Source organism: Mastigoproctus giganteus, chromosome 3 (genome assembly GCF_048544385.1).
Source record: "Mastigoproctus giganteus isolate SK-2022 chromosome 3, ASM4854438v1, whole genome shotgun sequence".
NCBI lineage: Eukaryota > Metazoa > Arthropoda > Arachnida > Uropygi > Thelyphonidae > Mastigoproctus > Mastigoproctus giganteus.
In genome coordinates this window covers 6,170,046-6,186,895 of record NC_143577.1, presented here as the reverse complement: position 1 = coordinate 6,186,895, position 16,850 = coordinate 6,170,046, and the positions used below count along the sequence as shown (strand labels likewise).

General features: G+C 40.1%; 1 protein-coding gene across 1 annotated transcript in view; it reads left to right on the top strand.

The window, feature by feature from the left end:
- The first annotated feature begins 5,698 nt into the window (after positions 1 to 5,698).
- The window catches only part of LOC150087630 (nose resistant to fluoxetine protein 6-like), a 29,611-nt gene continuing 18,459 nt past the window's right edge, over positions 5,699 to 16,850 (top strand). Inside the window, exons 1-3 of the mRNA XM_090369835.1 lie at positions 5,699 to 5,718; positions 13,675 to 13,818; positions 14,206 to 14,329. Of these exons, the coding sequence (XP_090225961.1) occupies positions 5,699 to 5,718; positions 13,675 to 13,818; positions 14,206 to 14,329 (288 nt within the window). The remainder of the gene's footprint in view (positions 5,719 to 13,674; positions 13,819 to 14,205; positions 14,330 to 16,850) is intronic.

The window sequence follows — 16,850 nt, the reverse complement described above, 5'->3', positions numbered from 1 at the left end:
TTTTATTATTTTATTTTCATTTGTATCTTTACTGTTTTTATATTTATTTATTTTTAATTTAATTTAATTTTTATTTACTATTTTTTATTTATTATTTTTTTTTTTGCTTTATGTAAGACAGTACATAAAGAAAAAGTGGGCCCCCTAATTGGTGTGGATGGGTACTGGGAAATCAGCTCTTGTGTTAATTGCTGTTTCCATGTAGCTAAGTGGTCAGAAAAAAACTAAACACACACACACACACACACACACACACACACACACACACACACACACACACACACACACACACACACACACACACACACACACACACACAGAGTGCAGAACCATAGCATTACACTCAATGAAACACAGCATCACTACTGATTATCAGTAGTGTAGTGATTCTTCTGCAGATAAGGGAACTACTAGGTGGCAGTGGTTGGTTGGTTGGTTGGTTATTGGAAGTTTAATGGTGCATCAGCATCTAAGGCTATCATGCACCAATTCTAAGGTAATAAAATATAAATATGTAAAAATGTAAAATAGCATATCTAGTTAATATATTATAAACAAAAATATGGCATAAAACATTTACAATATAATAAACATTAGAGCAATCTAAATAAATCTATATAAATTAATCAGTTGTAAAAACCTGAATACATCTGACACATTGTCATCGTCAGATAAAATCTGCCTGAGTGTATAAGGCTCAGACAAATGGTTAAAACATAAATGGCATTCATTACTAAAATATGTACATTCAACTAAAATATGATGGATAGTTAAAATTGCTTTACAATGTCTACACACAGGATTATCATCAGCCCTCAGCAAATAAGAGTGCGTCAGGTGAGAATGTCCTATGCGTAGCCGAGCAAGAATTACTTCCTCCCGTTGAACCCTGCACTGACTAGAATGCCAATGCATTATTACAGGCTTGATTTCATTCAGCTTGTTGGTAGAGCACCCATTCCAAGATTTTTGCCAATGCGCACATAATTTTTGGTAGATCAGTTGCTTTTTTTTTTTTTTTTTTTTATGAAAAAACCCAAACACAAAAGGTATCAAAACCTATAGTACTTAGTACCATGCATGGGTTGAAGGAGAAGTATGGGGGAAGGGGGATGCCGGAAACTTTGCTCTAGAGACTAAACATGGGTTTCACCACTTCAAGCCTCCAATAAGCAAAGTGGTGGTATTTCACCAGTTGATGAAAGTCATCTACCACCTACAGAAACAGCACCGTATTCAGTAGTCACGGGCTTGACCCCCGGTCACTCAAGGCACGTGTACTTATGCACCCGCGCGCCTGACCACTAGGCTACGGCGGCCCAGCTTGCAGTCTGTATAGGGGACTAACAAGTGGATGCGACTTTGTGGCATTGCTGATTTTGCTGCTGCATCAGCCAAGTCATTGCCTCTGATACCAACATGGCTAGGGATCCAGCAAAAGCAAATATCAAAGTTTAACTCTGAAAGGGAGTATAATATTTGCTGCACCCGACATAATACTGGGTGAGTGCTTCTCACTTGAATAAGGCCTGTAATACACTTGGGGAGTCTGTATATAACATGCACCTTTGGTACTGGTGGGTTTTATATGATCCAAGGCCAGTTCTATTGCGAGTAGCTCTGCAGTGTATATGCTACATTCACTTGGAATATGACTGCAGATTGTTTTGCTTGGAAAGACACAAGCAGATCCCGCAAACTCTTCAGACTTTGAGCCATCTGTATAAACCGGCAAGAATTCAGAGTATTCGGCAAGGTGTACTGCAAAGAGTTGCCGATATATACATGGCGATGTGTTAGCTTTCAGGCAACTCCTAAGAGTGAAGTCACAAGACGGAGATCGTATATTCCAAGGGGGAAGAACTTGCTTGACTGACGTGGATATATTATCCAACATGAAGCTAATATCATGAACCAGCTCTTGAATCCTGATACCAAAAGGCCGACTGGCAGTTTTCCGCGTATTATATAGATTTTCCCACCATGGCATATAAACAGATGTCCACGTAGGATGGTCAGGCAGTGATTTTATTTTTACAGCATATTGTAACGACAATTGCTGACGTCGAAGCATCAATGGTGGTTCATTGGCTTCAACATATAGACTTTGGACAGGTGAAGTATGGAATGCCCCCGTGGCAATCATGAATGGCTTTATGGTAGATTGGGTCAAGCCATCAGAGTACAGAATTTCTAGCAGAAGAATAAGCTTAGGAACCATAGTCAAATTTAGAGCAAACGAGTGCTCGGTATAGACGCAATAATGTGCTTCTATCTGCTCCCCAAAAGTTGGAGGAGATAGCACTGAGCAAGTTCAAACCCCTCATGCATTTTGCTCTAAGCTGACGGATATGGTGTAGGAATGTCAGTTTTTTATCAAAGATAAGTCCAAAAAATTTTGTTTCTGCTACCACAGGAATTGGATTTTGTCCAAGTCTGAGTTCCGGATCAGGATGTAGATTCTGTTTGTGGCAGAAGTGCACGCAAACAGTCTTTTGGGCAGAAAACTTAAACCCATTGGTTAAAGCTCAGGAACTAAGGTGATTGACTGCTTGTTGCAATTGTTGTTCAATAACTCTCATGCTACAGGAGTGACAAAAAATACTAAAATCATCAACGTACAAGGCACTATTTACTGAAGGAGGAAGCTGTTTTGTAATGGAGTTAACTTTGACTGCAAACTGCGTAACACTGAGGACAGAGCCTTGGGGAACTCCTTCCTCTTGACAAAAAAGGTGGGACACACTGCATTTAGCATGAACCTGGAAGAGTCATTTAGATAAAAAATTTCTGATAAAAATAGGGAGATGGCCTCTCAGACCAAAAGAATAGAGGTCTTTTCAAACACCATACCTCCAGGTTGTGTCATAAGCTTTTTCCATGTCAAAGAAGACTGATACCAAGTGTTCACGCTTTAAAAATGCATCGCGAATTGCTGTTTCCAGTTGGAGTAAATGGTCCAAAGTGGATCGATTCCTTCGGAAGCCGCACTGAATCTTGTTCAAATGGTCATTTGCCTCAAGGTAATATATGAGGCGGGCATTCACCACTTTTTCCAGAATCTTACATAAGCAACTGGTCAGAGCAATTGGACCGATAGTTGCTAGGAATTTTGGGGTCTTTTCCTGGCTTTGGGAAAGCGAGAACGGTTGCCCTACGCCAAGAAACGGGAAATTTATCCTCCAAATAAATTCAGTTGTAGAGATGTAGCAACAGCTCTAGAGAGTGAGATGAAAGATGTTTTATCATTTTATACTGAATTTCATCTGGCCCTGCGGCACTCACTTTCAAGGTAGCAAGTGCAAAGGTTAATTCCACTTCACTAAAAGGCAGGTTATAAGTTTCAGCTTTGCTTGAAGGGAAGTTGAGTTATTGTTTCTCCACTTTTTTCTTTAAAACTAGAAACTCAGCAGAGTATGAAGTTTCAGCAGATATAGTGGAGAATATTTCTCCTAGAGCGTTGGCAATAGCAGTTGAGTCTGCTAATGTACAACCATTATGTTGTAACATAGATGAAGGAACTGATGTGTATTTAACCTTCATCTTCTGAATTTTATTCCAGACGACTTTGGCACTGGTCATCTGGTTAATTGAGGATGTAAACTTGACCCAGTATTCCTTTTGCCTCTGTCAGCATATAAATCGTGCTTTTGGCACGGGCACGTTTAAAGGCTATAAGATTTTCAGTTGTGGGGTAACGTCGGAATTTTCCCCGATTTTGTAACTTTCTTGCTTCTTTACAATCTTTGGAAACCATGGCTTTGGAAAACGTGGAAATCGGGAGGATGTTTTTGGAATTACAATTGCCACTGTGTGGATAATACACTCTGTGATATACTTCACTGCTTCATCAATTGACTCCTGTTGAATTTTTACAGGATCAAATTCGGTAAGCCATGAAAATTTACTCCAGTCTGCTTGATCATACTTCCAACGTGGAGTTCTAAATGGATGACAAGGTTGTCCATTCACTATGATAGATATTACGGGGAAATGATCGCTTCCATAAAGATTCTGTTCCACTTCCCAGGAAAGCAAAGGTAGCAGAGAAGGCGAGCAGATGGAAAGGTCGATGGCAGAGAAAGTACGGGTAGGCATATGGAAATAGGTGTTTACTCCCATATTTAGTAAAGAAAGGCCGTTATTGTCAAGAAAACGTTCAACAATACGACCTCGTTCATTAGTTTCTGCACTACTCCACAGGGTACTATGTCCATTAAAGTCTCCAAGAAGTAAAAAAGGAGAGGGCAATTGCGTAATAAGATTGTCGAGATCTACCTGGGAAATGTGTGTCCCAGGAGGCAAATATATAGAACATTTTGTAAGAAAAGATCCTATTGCTAAGCGAATGGCTACTGCTTCTAAGTTAGTGTTCAATTGAAATTGAAAGGGGTATGGTTGCCCACAAGGATTGCGACTCCTTCGTGGGCTGGGCCATCCCTGTTTCTGTCTTTACAAACAGAAGCAAAATTTTGCAAGATGGAGTCATCATTTGCCTTTAGGTACATTTCCTGCAAACAAAAGCACACAGGTTCGTGTTTACGCATTAGCATTTTGACAGCCCCCATATTTCATCGGAATCCACGACTTACTTGGAATTAGTGGAACCATTGGCTGGCTTCCGAAGTGATGCGGGTTTTGATTGGCCCGCTTTGGGTTTTATTCTGCCTTTGGGAAATTGAGGGCACCCAACATCCATTTCTTCCTCCGGATGAAGATCCAGAATAGATTCTTCCACACTTTCAGCTTCTTCATTTACCTCCATTTCCTCCTATACCTCACTAATAACAGGCGGGGTTTTTGTTGGAGGTGATTTTCCTTTAGGTGCTACTTCCTTGGTTGGTATTGAAATGGGAGTAGCGACTGCTTTATCTTGCTGTGCTTGTGTCAACAAGTATCGGGCTTGGGGTGTAAAAGAATCACGTGGCGAGACTGAAATATCAGTTTGCGTCGAAATTGAAACCTTCCTCAAAACTGCTTGTGCATAAGATTTTCCACTGTTTACTGATGTAACCTGTTTCTTTGCTTCCACATATGGGATGTTCTGTTCCGTCTTGATTTTTTGAATTTGTTTTTTGTCTTTCCATCTTTGGCATGCTCTTGAATATGCAGGGCGTTCACCGCCACAATTCAAGCATGCTATTTTTGAGGCAGAATATTCCTTTGTCATGTTCTTTTGCTCCACAGTGGGCACAAGCAGGTGATCCACGACATGACATCTGAGAGTGGCCATATTTTTGGCATTTGAAACATCGCAACGGGTTTGGAATGTACAGCCTTACAGGACAGTTCAGATAACCAGCCTTGATGGAAGTAGGCGGTTTAGGTGTGTTAAATGTAAGGATAAGAACCCTAGTTGGGACTAGTTTTTCCTCCTTACGCATAAATATCCTCTTAACGACTGTTACTCCTTGATCTCTCAGTTCGGTACATATCTCCTCTTCAGATGTTTCAAGGAGATTCCACTTGGCAATTACGCCACGCGATGTATTCAATGTCTTGTGTGGTGATATCTTAATTGGAATGCCCCCAAGAGATGTTGCTTGGAGAAGCAATTCTGAATGTCGCACTGAGGAAGTTTCTACTAAAAGGTCACCCGATCTAAGTCGTTTTACCGACTTCGGGGACCCTGCCAGCCTTTTAAGACCCTTCTTAATAAAGAAGGGCAACATTTTACTATTTCCTTTTCACCGGTAGAATGTATGATAAGGAATTGAGGTACAGGAGGTGATGAAGCTTCTGTTCGGTTTTTCTTTTTTAATGTTACATTATCTTCATCAGTTTCAGGTAGGGACCTCGTAGAGGCCCCAAAGGGGTTTGAAAGATTTAAATTACTCATAGGAGTAAAGAGAAAGTTTCTGATGCCCTAAGTACCTCACCCACCACGGAGCCCAACGAGGGGACGCCCACTCGTGAACTAGCAGGTACTGCATACACGAATGGGACGCCAAGTTCGCTTAGGAGCAATTCTGAATGTCGCACTGAGGAAGTTTCTACTAAAAGGTCACCCGAGCTAAGTCGTTTTACCGGCTTCGGGGACCCTGCCAGCCCTTCAAGACCCTTCTGAATGAAGAAGGGTGACATTTTACCTATTTCCTTTTCACCAGTAGAATGTATGATAAGGAATCAAGGTACAGGAGGTGGTGCAGCTTCTGTTCAGTGTTTCTTTTTTGATGTTACATTATCTTCATCACTTTCAGGTAGGGACCTCGTAGAGGCCCCAGAGGAGTTTGAAAGATTTAAATTACTCATAGGAGTAAAGAGAAAGTTTCTGATGCCCTAAGTACCTCACCCATCACAGAGCCCAACGAGGGGATGCCCACTCTTGAACTAGCAGGTACTGCGTACACGAATGGGATGCCAAGTTCGCTTAGGAACACCATACCCACGTTACCAATAAGTCTTGATCCCGTCCCAGGACCAAAGGGAGGGAGACTTATTGGAATGCAGTTGACCCTAGCAGTAAAAAACCACCCGCTGATTGATCCCAGTTGGGCTGGTCCAGGACCACCCGTCTTGTCAAAGCAGGGGTCAAAGTGGTATATTAGGGCTGGGCCCCTCACCCACCAGAATCCCCCTTTTCCGAGTTTCCATGGGTCGCAGCGCACGGCTGCACATGCTGGATTCCAACAATGTAACCCTGGAACCAAGGTATGGACGTTAGATCCCAGTGATCCTAATCTGGAAGGCCAGCAGCATCACTGGGAGGTCCCCTCACCACGTACAGCTGCCCACATCAAGGGGAGGTGGCAGTGATCACAGTGTGCCGAAGTGGGATTTACTCAAAGAGGTGATGGTAGATGGCTCTCTGTCTTCTAACTTCTCCACTAATGCCGGTGTCCCCCAAGGCTCAGTTCTTTCCCCCACTCTTTTCCTCTTGTATATCAATGACCTTCTTCCATTGATTGGAAATCCTATCCATAGTTTTGCCGATGATAGCACACTGCATTTTACTTTCCATTTTGAGAAACCTTGTTCTGCTCAATCAGCTTCAACTTCTCGAAAATCTGCTGCCAATTCCTTAAATACCAATCTTTAGGTAATTCTCCAGTGGGGCAAAGACAACTTAGTTGATTTCAACCCTTCTAAAACTCAGTCTTGTGTTATATCTCACAAAAAGGATTCTTCTGCTCCTATGCTTATCTTTAGTGACACTCCGATTTCTAGGCAAAATGATATATCTCTTTTGGGGATTACCCTGACTTCAAATCTCTCTTGGCACCAGCAAATTACAAATATTGCTTCCTCTGCATCTAAAAAACTTGGTTTTCTCTTTCGCTCTTGCCTTTACTTTTCTTCCAAACAGCTGCTCACTCTGTATAAATCGCAAATCCGCCCTGCCATGAAATATTGTTCCCACATCTGGGGTGGTACCCCCAAAACCTCTCTTAGGCTTCTTGATTCCATTCAGAAGAGGGCAGTTAGGTTAATTAATGATTCATCTCTAACAGAGTCTCTCCACTCGCTTTCTCATAGACGTATTGTTTCTGCTGCATGCCTCTTCTACAGATACTTCCATGGGCACTGTTCTTCTGAATTGGCTTCTATAATTCCCGCTCTCTCTTTCAAAACAGTCCAAACATGTGCCGCCACCAGCCAACATCCATTTACTGTCCAACTTCAAGCCCACAGAACCAACTTTTCATCTTCCTCATTTATTCATTCAACTGCCGTTTTCTGGAACAACCTTCTTTCATACGTATTTCCTGAAAATTACAATCTACAGAAGTTCAAGCCCAATGTCAACAAATATCGTCTTTCATCTTCTCAACCTCCAACCCAAGCATGGTACTAAGTACTATAGGTTCTAATACCTCTCGTGTTTGGGGTTCACATAAAAAAAAAAAAAAAAAAAAAAAGGTAACTACCATCAGGGGTAAAGGGAAGGGTTTTTGCTTTTGTAAAGGCAACAACAGTGGTCTGAGACAGTATTTAAATTCTATATGGTGGGACCAACTGATAATGTTACCAACAGCAAATTCAAAATGGGAAGCATTCAAAAAATTTATCTTGGAAGCTACTAGGCTTTACATACCAACTAAGAAATATTGTTCAAGATTTCGGCCTAAATGGATGTCAGATGAACTAATGAGACATATGGCAGAGAAGAAAAATGCATGGGATACATATAAATTAATGGGTGACATGGAAACCTATGATAGATATAAGCTGGTCTGTAATCAAGTCACAAAGGAGATTAGGCAGGCAAAGGCAGATTATGAGAAATCTTTTTCAAAGGATGCAAAGAAAAACAGCAAAGAGTTCTTTACCTATGTAAATTCTAGAAGGAAAGGGATGAATCAGATTGGCCCACTGGATATTGATGGTTCAACTGTTGATGATCCTGCTCAGGTGGCTAACAAACTGAATGAGTATTTTGCATCTACATTCACACATGAAGAGTTATTCAGGGAGGGGGAATGCCAGAGGTGAGTTAAACTCTGGCAGTGAGCTATGTGATTTTGTAATAACTGAGAGGAAAGTGGAGGAGAAATTGTTGAAGATAAACATAAAAAAGGCACCCGGTGTGGATGGAATCTATCAAATTATATTAAAGGAGGCAGCAAAGGAAGTAAGCAAACCCTTAGCCATAATTATGACTAAGGATTTGCTTCTTTGGACTCAGGGGAGATACCCGTAGACTGGAGATGTGCAAATGTGATCCCAATTCACAAAGGAAGGTCAAAGGGGGACAAAAGTAATTATAGACCTGTTAGTTTAACTTCTGTTCCAGGAAAATTAATGGAGGCACTGCAGCATTATCTAGACAACACTTCAGTTATAGCTTGGACACAGCATGGTTTTGTTAATGGAAAGTCTTGCCTGACCAATTTGATTGGGTACTATGATGTGGTCACAAAGGAACTGGATGCAAGGAATAACTTTGATATCATATACAGTGGACTCCCGCTAATCCGAACCCGCTAATCCGAACATCCGCCTAATCCGAACACGTTTCGGTCGGCGGAGAGGAAATTTTTTAGTTTGCAAAATATACGTTTTTTGTATTTTCCCGTTAAATTTAAATGGCATTAATGGTACAAAAACATTTAGAATTCCACAAAACAATTGTATTTTATTGTAGTACTGTACTAATACAAAATTTATAAATCAGTGTTTGACATGGCCTATTAAAATTACAGATCTATACTTACACACCAAAACAGGAGCAAAAGTCATTTTTCAGAAGTAACAAACTCTGTTAGTTTCTTTTGACGTAACGATGAAAATCGGCTAGATGATGCTATGTTTCGCCACTGCTTCATAAACATGTAGTCAGCGCTACGCTGGGATGTTGTTCTAAGTAGCGTAAAGTGAGGTCAAGGGCCGCTGTCGCGTCTGTGTGCGACACAAGTTGTTCTGCAGAAACACCGGGCTCGTCATCACTCCCGTCATCATTCTGCTTGGAGTCTTCTTGGGTGACAGCTGCCACGATGTCCTCATCTGACAGGTTTTCATGACCTATTCCATCCGCTGCAATCCACTCGTTAACGTCAGATTCTATTGCTTCCTCGCACCCAGGAATTTCCTGTACGAGCTGAATTAATTGTTCTATGTCATTGTTTTCGTCAGAGCTATCGACAAAGCTGAGAGAGGGCCATAATTTCTTCCATGATCTTTGTATGGACTGCTCGGTTACACCCTCCCACGACTCAGCAACCCAATATACAACATCTTTTAAGTTCACTTGTTTCATTTTCTCATGTAAAGAAAGCGAATTGGTGTTATCTTCTATCAAGGACCTAAGATATTTCTTTCTGTATGCAAGCTTGATAGACTGTAACACCCCCTGGTCCATGGGCTGTAATAACGGTGTTACATTAGGCAGTAAAAAAGCTGCCTTTATATCCCCTGATGTCAACTCGGAGACGTCTGGGTGGGACGGCGCATTGTCTATGAGGAGAATGGCACGAGGTGGCAAATCATTTTCATTGCTGAAACGTTTCACTGCTGGGACAAATTGATTATGAAACCACTCAATGAAAAGCTGTCTGTTCATCCAAGATTTTTTTTGACTTTTATAATGAACTGGAAGACTGTTAATGTTCATATTTTTAAAAGCTCTCGGCTTCGCTGATTTACTGATCATCATCAAAGGTAGCTTGTGATTTCCTGAAGCATTACTACAAGCTATCAACGTCACTCGCTCCTTATTCGTTTTAAAACCTGGGGCACGCATTTCTTGTTGAGATGCTAGACTTTTTGTGGGCAAAGCCTTAAAATTTAAACTGGTCTCATCAGCGTTATATATCTGCTGAGGTGAATAATGTGATACCAAATCAGCAAACTCACCCAAATATTTCTCTGCTGCAGCATGATCAGCTGATAATTGCTCCCCGGTGATCGTTAGCTGGCGAATCCCATGGCGCTTCTTCCAGCGATCAAACCAACCGGTACTCGCACTAAATGATTCGTCACCTTTCATTAGTTTGTTGAGATGAATGGCCTTTTCTCTAACAAGAGGTTCACTTAGGGGTGTTCCCCTTCCTCTTTCCTGAGTGAACCACGTGAATAAGGCTTCATCAAGCTTGTCAAACGTTGAGGGCCTTACTGTTTGTCGATTTTCAACTGATTTTTCTGAAGTAGAGGTACAAAACTGCTCGATCTTTGCACGGTTTTTTTTCCAGTCAGTTACTGTGGCCTTGCCCACTCCAAACTCTATTGCTAATTTCGTTGCACTTTCCCCCTTGTCCAGCCTTTTCAAAACTTCCAGCTTATCTTTCAACGTACACGTTGTGTGTTTCCGTTTCGTGGCCATTGTGGCACAGACTGAACTAAACTAAACTATAAAATGTAATGTAGAGCGAAGATATAAACATTCACATTTAATGCACAATGTCGCGTGCAATTAGTCATAGCGTGGAGGGGGGTTTGCTTCCGGTGTGTTACGCTCGCGAACAAACGCTAGTAGGCTTACTATACATTCATTCCTTAATAAACCAGACCTGTTTTACTGCTTGCTTCTGGATTATTGCAGTTATTCGGCTAATCCGAAATTCTGCTAATCCGAACAGGGCTCGGTCCCAATTAGTTCGGACTAGCGGGAGTCTAGTGTATTTGGATCTTAGAAAGGCTTTTGATACTGTTGCACATGTAAAACTGCTGAACAAATTGGAGAAGTGTGGATTGGAGGCAAATTCCTGCTATGGATAAAGGGATGGTTGAGTGGGAGAAGAGAGAGAGTGGTAATCAATGGACATTGCTCATCGTAGACTAATGTTATTAGTGGAGTCCCTCAGGGTTCAGTGTTGGATCCATTGTTGCTTTCTGTATTTATAAATGATATTGATGATGGTATATCAAGCTTAATGTCCAAGTTTACAGATGATATGAAGGTTGTCAGGATTGTTAAGGACAGTAATGGCAGTGTGCTACTGCAACAGGATCTAGAAATTTTGGGCAGATGGGCTAAGAAGTGGCAACTGAAGTTTAACCTTGACAAATGCAAAGTCCTGCATATGGGTAGAAGTAACCCCAGAGAAACGTACCAACTGCGTGGTACTACACTTAATGTGGTAGAAAATGAAAAAGATCTGGGAGTAATTGTGCAGTCAGATATGAAGTTTTCTGAGCAATGCAGACAGGCTGCCAGGGCAGGTCATGGGGTTTTGTCAATGATATATAGGAATTTTGCTAGCAGAGAAAAGGAGGTGATTGTCCCTCTGTATAAGGCAATGGTCAGGCCAAGCCTTGAGTACTGCGTACAGGTCTGGAGGCTTCATTTTAGGAAGGATGTAGATTTGCTTGAGCGTGTACAAAGAAGGGCAACAAGATTGGTGAGGGGAATGAAGGGATCCTCTTACCAAGAGAGGCTTAAGTTCTGCAAATTGCAGTGGCTGGAGACTAGGCACCTGCGCAGCGATCTGATTGAGGTGTATAAGGCCTTGAATGGGTTGAGCACGCTGAATTCTGATGGGATTCTTCCACTTGTTCAGATTACGAACCTAAGGGGGTATAAATTCAAATTAAGAAAGGACAGACATAGAATAGATGTGTGGAAATTTGCCTTTGGCCAGTGGGTGGTTAATTGCTGGAACAAACTTCCATCTGTCGTTGTGGAAGTTGATAGGTTGAATAAATGTAAGGAGGAACTGGACAGGCATTTGGAGAGAATGGTGTGATTTTTTTTTTTTTTTGGCTGATGCTGCATAATCTCATACACTTGCTTTCTTGCATCACATGCCACTACTACTACTACTACTACTACTACTATTAATGACAATACGCTGCTGCAACAGAATTTAGAAAAGTTGAGCAGATGGGCTGAGAGGTGGCAAATCAAGTATAACATTGACAAATGTAAAGTACTACATGTGGGAAGTAGTAACCCCAGAGTAACATATCAACTCTGTGGTACTACACTGACAGTGGTAAAGGATCAAAATGACCTCAGGGTAATTGTGTAGGCAGACATCAAGTTTTCTTAACAGTGCAGATCAGATGGTCTGCAAGAGTAGCTCATGGTGTCTTGTCAATGATATACAGGAATGTTTCTAGCAGGGATAAGGAGGTGATTATCCCCTTGTATAAGGCAATGGTTAGGCCATACCTTGAGTACTATGTACAGGTCTGGAGGCCTCATTTTAAGAAGAATGTAGAGCTGTTGGAACGAGTACAGAGAAGGGCATCAAGATTAGTGAATGGAACAAAGGGTTGCTCTTACAAAGAAAGGATTAATGTTTTGCAAATTACAGTGTCTGGAGACAAGGCACCTGCAAGGTGATCTGACTGAGGTGTATAAAGCCTTGAATGGTTTGAGCATGCTCAATACTGATGGGATTCTTCCTCTTGCTCAGAATAATCACCTGAGAGGGCATAAATTCAAATTGAGAAAAGACAGATGTAGGAGAGATGTGTGGAAGTTTGCCTTTAGCCAGTGGGTAGTTGGTTGGTGGAAGAGACTTCTATCCTTTGTTGTGGAAGTTGATAATCTAAATAAATTTAAGGCTGAGCTGGACATGTATTTGGAACAAACGGAGGGGGGAAATGGGAGTATTTTTTTTTTTTTTTGGCTAATGCTGCATAAGCTTGCTTTCTTACATTATATGCCTCTACTAATGCTAATTTCTGGCCATTTTACAGAGTAACATTACAGCTGTTGTTGTTGTTATTTGGTTTTTAGGAGCATTAGCAACTAAGGCCATATTGCTCCTGGGATATGCGGTGGTCATTTCCTGATCTTTCCGCATCCTCCATATTTGGTGGTTACAGGCTTGAACCCCGGTCTAATCAAGAAGCGTGTGCTATGCACTGTTGCTCCTGCACACCTGGCTATGGAGGCACCAACATTACAGCATACAAGGGTGTTGTTGAACTAACTTTCAGGGGCCATGCTATATAAGACTAAACCCATGTTTACATGCCAACCACCTGGCTGCACAGGCCAATCCACCCTTGACTGTTTCTATGCCAATTGATACCATCTGATTAAAACACTACTGGTGTATAATATGGAAGTAATTTATTAATTTAGTTTATATGTGGTGTAACACACCACAGATAGCTAATGCACCTAAGAACAAGCAAATAACTTGAAAAGTTGATGGTAGAAAATATACAGCTTTACCAAAATATTAGAAAAGTGAAAATGGTAATTCTCATGATTTCTTTTAATTTAAAGAAGAAGCATTTTAATTAGAGTTTACCAAAGTATAGATGTGACTTTTATTACAGGTGGCCTACCATTGGTGTGGCTGTTGTCGTGTTTTCAATAGTAGCCAGTTGGACTATCACGTCTATGATGTGCATACTCTATGATCTGCAGCCCCTTGCAAGCAACATTCGTCACACAGCAAACATGGCAGAGTTCTATGAAAGGTAAGATGATTTATTCCTCTTTATTTCAGCAGTGTTTCAACAAAACTTCATTATACAAAATTAATTACTTAACCTCAATCACTATAGCTGCACAACTTGACTAGAATGGAGGGGTTGCTTTAAGCGAGAGAGAGAGAGAGAATTCAGAAGGCACAGTTTTTTTCACTATAACCTTATCAGAATCTCCTAATTATAATAATTTATGCATAAAATGATTAAGCAGAAATTTCTCTTAAGGAAAGAAATTTTATTTATTTTCTAAAATGCATATAGTATTCATAAAGAAAATAAACAATATTTACAGAATCAACAATATAAAAACACAGTCATGCAATTCAAACTAGTTCAAAAAATTAACTAGTTTTTTTGGGTTTTTTTTTCCTTAAGGCAGAACGAGTACTTTGACATGGTGTACCTAAAGCCCTATTGTCGTGTAGCTCCATACTTGGTTGGCATCTTATTTGGATATGCATTACACAGGACAGGAAACAGAAAGAAATTCCTTCAGCCAGTAAGAAAACTCATTGAACTTTCAATAGAAATTGAATTTAACTTATTTTTATGGAAGGTTTTTAACTTATTTTTTAACAGGTTAAAAATAACCAATACAATGGTTATTTTTAACCTGTTAAGATGCTTTCTTTATATTTAACACTGTTCATGTTGCACTGTGTATGATGGAAGGGAAGACAAGTTATTATAAATTAATTAATTAGTTGGAGAGACTTAAGAAATCTGTCCCCATTTATCATATCTTGTTAGCTATAATCTTCACAAGCAACTACAACTGTTCTTATAAACCATGTATAGAATACCTGTGTTTATTATCTGGAGAAGACTCTTATAGGCTTTATTCATATTACTGCTGATTTAGCCAGTGTTTTCTCCCCTTGCATAAACAAGACTGGAATTTGCAGATGATTCATTGATAAATCAGAAAATAACATCTCCAGAGTTTTATTTCCAAAATTAACTAGATATAGAAAAGAAATTATATTATATGACCAAAATTATATTCATACACCCCTCCATGAATATTGTCCTCCAATACAATGGCATATCAATATAAATCCTGTGGATCTGCCTGTGCAACAATAGCACATTAAAAGCCAGTATGGATCACTGCTTGAAACTTAGACTTTCAACATGGGATGGAGGTTGAATACCATACCAGTAACCTTTCTGTTCACACAACTGTGGCTTGTCTGAACTTCTCAAAATCTTCTGTAGCAGTTGCTATTCAGCAATGGAAAGTCATAGGCAATACATCAATAAAAAAGGTCTGGAGAGCTTCACAAACTCATGAATGCATTTGAATGATTCATAGAGAGGGCATCATGCATCTGCAAAACACATCAGAGAGCAGGTCCAGGAAGCCACAGGACATTTCAGTACACTGCCATCTGTAGAGTGGTACATAACCTTTGATCAATGGTATGACAGCTGCAATAAGCCCAGTATCATGGTCACCAATATGAAATAGCACTTGGAGTGGTGTTGTTCCTGGCATTCATGGGTTCTAGAAGTACAGAAGATGCAATGGAATAATGAATCTTGCTACACAATGTTTATTTACAATTGATGTGTTTGGGGGGTGGTAACTGTGTAGAGAGCACTTCCTGTCAGTGTCTTAACAATGTAGTGTAGTGGAGGTAGTTTGATGGTGTGAGACTGGTTAAAACTTGGTCTGTTGGTGGTATTTGATACCATGAAGTCTGTGACCTATTTGGATGTTTTGGACAATTATGTGCTTACTATGTTATGACAGTACTATGGAAAGGGCCCCAGCACAACAGTGCTCAATGTCACACAGGATTGCTTTGTGGACAATGACACTGAAAAGTTGGACTGGCTGTTCAGAACCAAGACTGGATTAGACTGTAGTCATAACAGCCTTTGCAAACCAGCCTCCCAGCTGCTTTGCAAACTGATGGAAATTCCATCTGATACCATTTAGAAGTTGGTCAAAACTATGTTCTTAAGGGTTCAGGTTGTAATACAAGCCAAAGGTGACTTTACTGCATGAATTAATAAAAAGTCCTTTTTGCAACTCTGTATGTATACAGTGTATTTGTAATTACAATGAGATACATCTGTCTCTCAATATAATTACTATAAACATAGAAATATTAATCCAAATGTTTTATGAGATTTCTAATTCTGTTTTGAAGGAATGTGTCATGACACTTGATAACCCCATTGTAGCACTGCTGATGTAATATCATAATTGTTAAGGAAATGCTTTACTACAAAATGTTTCTGTGAATAAAAAGATGGAAATCTGAAGATGCTAAATCAGGGCTTTATGGAGGATGCTATAAGGCATTACAAAAAAATTGTGGTTAATTGCAAAGTGCATGGCCATGTTCTATAACTCTATCATCAAGAAACTGCTTTTTTATGTCATTTCGCAATGCCTGTAGGAGTTAAACAATATGTTTGAGCATTAAAAATGTGCAACGTTCGGTGAAATTGATCAAGAGAATTTTTTTCTGTGCTATTCTAGAAAAATATTTTTCTAGCACAGAAAAAAAAACAGAAGACTGCACGTGTCACTTTTCCTGAAGACTATGTTCACTGGGATTCAAGATGCTTGCTTTGATTCTGGCAAAGAAGTGTGCTAAAGTCCATCTTTCATAACAGTTCAATACAGACAGTTCTCCTCTGAGGAATAACACAAAAGGTTTTCCAAAGAACATCCCATTCGTTTTTTTTTTTTAATTGTCAGCATTTTTGGAACTTACTGCTTGAAATTTTATGGAATTTTATTTCTCAGGATGATATCCCAAGCTGATGTTTGTGGATAGCCAGGCTGTTCTTTTGTGTATTTGTCTATGCAAATAGCTATTTCTTATCTGTTGTCTCTTAATACTTGTATCATATAGCAAATTTGCAGAAATGGAGTGTGCTTCACGGAGAATAAGTTAGTGTAAAGGGCCCTGACATTTTCATTTTCCGTAACTTATTTTAAATTAGCCTTAAATGTGGTTTGTTTATTTGTTATTTGGTTTTTAGGAGCATTAGCAACTAAG